The sequence below is a fragment of the Antrostomus carolinensis genome, unplaced genomic scaffold (assembly GCF_000700745.2).
Source record: "Antrostomus carolinensis isolate BGI_N321 unplaced genomic scaffold, ASM70074v2 scaffold30058, whole genome shotgun sequence".
Classification (NCBI taxonomy): domain Eukaryota; kingdom Metazoa; phylum Chordata; class Aves; order Caprimulgiformes; family Caprimulgidae; genus Antrostomus; species Antrostomus carolinensis.
In genome coordinates, this window is record NW_010335471.1 from 1 (window position 1) to 4,177 (window position 4,177).

Below are 4,177 nucleotides of genomic sequence, written 5' to 3' on the forward strand. Positions count from 1 at the left end.
TGGGCCCAGGTCACCTCAGGCACAGTGATGTGAGTGTGGACATGCTGCCCCAGGCTGGAGGGAGCTGCCCTGCTGTGGCCGGGAGCTGGGGCAGGTGAGTCCTCAGGTGCTGAGCAGGATCTGTGCACAGAGCCCAGTGGCTCTGCAGGGATGTTTTTGGTGTCAGGCTTTAGAGAGCTCTCAGTTAAGGGCTTAGAGCTCCAGGAACTGTCAGGCCAGTGCTGTGCCCCCAGGAGCTGCCTTCGTAGGGTCATGGAAAACACAGCACTTGTGCTTGTCACCTTCCTGAACACCAGAACTTTGGGAACACCCATTTGCCTGTTTCCAGGAGGCCTTTTGACTCTGGCTTAGGGATCAATGTTGCATGCCTGGACCTGACTCTGATGCCTTCACTCTGCTCCCCAGCACTCCAGAGTGGTGTACCCCAATACTCAATAACACCCTCCTGAATGATGGGGAGCTGTGGGCACTGCTCGATGCCTGCGCTGCGCTCAGCAGTGGTGTTTCTCTCCTCCTCGCTGTGCAGGCTGGTGTATGACAGGGAGACAGGAAAGCCAAAGGGCTATGGCTTCTGTGAGTACCAGGACCAGGAGACAGCCCTCAGTGCCATGCGGAACCTGAACGGGCGAGAGTTCAGCGGGAGGGCCCTGCGCGTCGACAATGCGGCCAGCGAGAAGAACAAGGAGGAGCTGAAGAGTGAGTCTGAATTTTGTGTTGGAGAGCACACTGATGTCATGCTGGGCCCAGCCTTTTCAGCATTACAAAGCATGTCTCTTCTGTGAGGCTGGCGAGGAGGAAACCTCGCAGAGCTGAGCTCCTCCAAGCAACATAGCAAGTAGTTTTGCAGAGGGATGCGTGGGCTCAGCTCTCTGTTTTCTCTCCCAGATGATCTCCCTGTTTTCACTGCCTCCCTTTCCCTGTAATGACGTGGTGCTTCCCTTCTGATGAGCCCATTAAAAATGGAGGTTCACATTGTCGTACAAGGTCACAAACTCTGTTGCAGGCTTGGGCACAGGTGCACCCATCATAGAGTCACCCTATGGGGACCCTGTCAATCCTGAAGACGCCCCTGAGTCCATCAGCCGGGCAGTAGCCAGTCTGCCACCCGAGCAGATGTTTGAGCTGATGAAGCAGATGAAGGTGAGTGAAGCAGAGGGCTGCTCTCCTTGTGAGCAGAGCTTCTGCCACTGCTGCTCGTGCCCTCCCAGCCCCTGTCGCACCTTGCCAGAGCTCTGATCTGCGTGTGTCTTCTCAGTTGTGTGTCCAGAACAGCCCCCAGGAAGCCAGGAACATGCTGCTCCAGAACCCCCAGCTGGCTTATGCCCTGCTGCAGGCCCAGGTGGTCATGAGGATCGTCGACCCGGAGATCGCGCTGGTTTGTCCTTTGCTGCCTCGTCCGGGGTCGGTAGGATATCGGTGGCAGCCTGTTGTGGAGGAAGGGTGGAAGAGAACTCCTTTCTCCTTCTTCTACCCCTAGAAAATCCTGCATCGCCAGACCAGTGTTCCTCCTCTGATCCCAGGCAGCCAGCAGCCAGTGCCAGGGCCGGGACCGGGGCCTGGGCCAGGGCCAAACGCCCAGCTGAACCCGCAGAATACCCCCTCATCCCAGCCACAGCCCATAGTAAGAGCCTGCATGACACAGGAGCTGTGCCGGGGAGAGACGGGCACTGCCAGCTCCAGCTCTCCCAGCTGGGGCCCGCGTGCCCGGGTGACAGGGCTTTGCTGAGGTCTGGTTTCTCTCCTGGTAGGGTGGGATGCACGTAAATGGTGCTCCTCCTCTGATGCAGCCGCCCCTGCAGGGAGGAGTGCCGGCCCCAGGACAGATGGCAGCCCCTGTGCAGGGCCCAGGCCCCATGGCTCCAGGAGGTGAGTGCCTGGGTTTTGGCTGAACAGTGCCTGGGGCACCTGGGTCCTGTGGACAGTCCCCCTCTACCTTCTCCTTAATCAGAGGGCTTGGTTCTGTGAGAGCACAGGTAGTCCCACACTGTGTGCTGTGGTTGTGGCTGCTGCCAGCAGCAGTCCAGAAAATTGGCTTATCTCTGTGGTGGACCAACACCAAGAAAATAAACCTTTGGGTGCTCACCCAGAAGCTGGGAGTGGGGAGGTACTGGGGGCCAAAGGAGTCGGTTAGATGTGCAGGGACAGCTGGGGAGGGTCTGATCTCTGCCTGTTCCCTCTCAGGTGGGATGCAGCCACAGGTTGGGATGCCAGGCGGAGGACCTGTCCCCTTGGAGCGTGGACAAGGTAAATCAGACATGGGTTAGTGCTGTGTGTTATGTGAGCCTTGCTGCAGCGAGGTCCCAGGCCACGGGTGCTGAGCAGTGCTGACCTGCAGCCCTGCTGTCCCTGGATCCGGGGCAGCTCCCACAGCACTGGGCTGTGCCCGGGGTTGTTCGCTTAGGCGCAAGGCTATGGTAGCAGCTCTCCTGCTTCCAGGGCCCCCAGCCCATGCACCAATTTGCTCCCAGTTTGTTCTGCACTGTGTTGTGCAGATGTGCCCTGGAAACCAGGAGAGCTGCCAGTCCCCGCAGAGCCCCACGGAGCGGGACATGCCTTTCTTTTCTATCTCTCTGTAAGCTCGCGTCTATCCCTGTGCTTGTGTGGGCAGGCAGAGCTTGCTCTTCTCTGGTCCCTGTCCTCTTCCTTTGCTGCCTGGGTGCTGGGAAGCAGCTTGTGCTGCTGTCGCGTCTGCCCGCGTCTCCCAGCGCTCCCTGTGCCGTGCCCGGCAGAGGGAGCTGGGTCTTTGCTTTTGCTTGCGACAGAAGCCTCACGGTTTGTGAGTGCGAGGCTTGGCAAAATTCCCGGGTAGTGATGGCTTGGCCCTCCCTCCGCAGGCACGGTCAGTACGGCCCAGCCCCGGAGCCGGATTCCTTACGGTTCACACGTTGGTTGGTTCACACGTTGCGTGGCTGCCCCATCGAGCCGTGCGCTGGGGTTAGCGCAACCCAGGCGTTCCTGTTCTCCCAGTAATGAGGCACGTAGGCAGCTGACACCTCTATTGCCTTGACTTGGATCTTAGACCTTGTTTCAGGAACATGGCAAACCTGTTTTGAGACCCTCTGGTCTTAGGTACTTCGGGGCAGATGACTCTCATTTCCCTTGGGGTGGGCATCATCTTCCTGAGAGCAACCTTGGACAGTTCTTGGCACCCAGAAGGTTTTGGAGAGCAGACAGAAAGCTGGCACTGGGGAGTGCTGTGGGAAGCTGCGGGCTGGGGCAGAAGCAGAAGCTGACTGGCTGCCCCACGTTGTGGGGTGCAGCGTGGCCCCACAGAATGCTGGTTCTCTCGGCAGGATGTCCTCATGCCCTGCATGGTGAGTGAGGGAAGGGCTGTGCAAAGCTGAGTGTCACGCCTGTGATGGCAGAGGTGGTGTTAATGGAAGAGGTTGATGAAACCAGACCTGCAGCGTGCAGTATCTTCTCCGTAGGTTTTCTGGGGGACTTCAGGGAGCAGAGGTGATCCTGCAGGCAGCACTATCCCCAAGGCCGAGTGCATGTGTGCATACACTATTTACGTGTCTGCTCTTCTCCCTCTTTTCCTGCTGCTTGCCCAGGGAACCTGCAGCTCTCGCCCGTGGGACCTGCCAGGCCTGCGTCTATCGAACGCGTTCAAGGTATCCCAGCACCCGCCAGCTCCCTCCTCCCGTGGAGCTCGTTGTGGAGTGTGCAGAGAGCAGCTTTCACCCCGCTGTGCTCAGGGCCGGGGGCTGGTGTATCTCTGTGTAGCCTGACGGGGTTAGGAGGAGGCAGGATTTCCTCCGGGGCCAGAGGAGAGAACAGGCTAGTGCTGCACACAGAGAGCTGCTAGTGGAGAAGGAGAGCCTGCTTGGAGAAGGCCTTTACCAAGGATCCTCGTTGTGGAGTGTGCAGAGAGCAGCTTTCACCCCGCTGTGCTCAGGGCCGGGGGCTGGTGTATCTCTGTGTAGCCTGACGGGGTTAGGAGGAGGCAGGATTTCCTCCGGGGCCAGAGGAGAGAACAGGCTAGTGCTGCACACAGAGAGCTGCTAGTGGAGAAGGAGAGCCTGCTTGGAGAAGGCCTTTACCAAGGATCCAGCCACCTTTGACACCTCACTACCAGGAACCTTCCAGGTCTTGCTTTGTTCCTGGCCCCACATTAACAGGGTTGTTGATGCCCACCTTGTAGGGACCGCCACGGGGGCACCCACGCTTGGCTTGG

At 58.9% G+C, this 4,177-nt stretch overlaps 1 protein-coding gene across 1 annotated transcript in view; it reads left to right on the forward strand.

The window, feature by feature from the left end:
* Positions 1–526: 526 nt before the first annotated feature.
* LOC104530085 (cleavage stimulation factor subunit 2) overlaps positions 527–4,177 on the forward strand; it is a gene marked incomplete at its 5' end in the record, with an annotated part of 5,931 nt that continues 2,280 nt past the window's right edge. Inside the window, 6 exon segments of the mRNA XM_010174566.2 lie at positions 527–696; positions 1,004–1,140; positions 1,256–1,375; positions 1,478–1,621; positions 1,749–1,866; positions 2,182–2,244. Coding sequence (XP_010172868.2) covers positions 527–696; positions 1,004–1,140; positions 1,256–1,375; positions 1,478–1,621; positions 1,749–1,866; positions 2,182–2,244 — 752 coding nt within the window.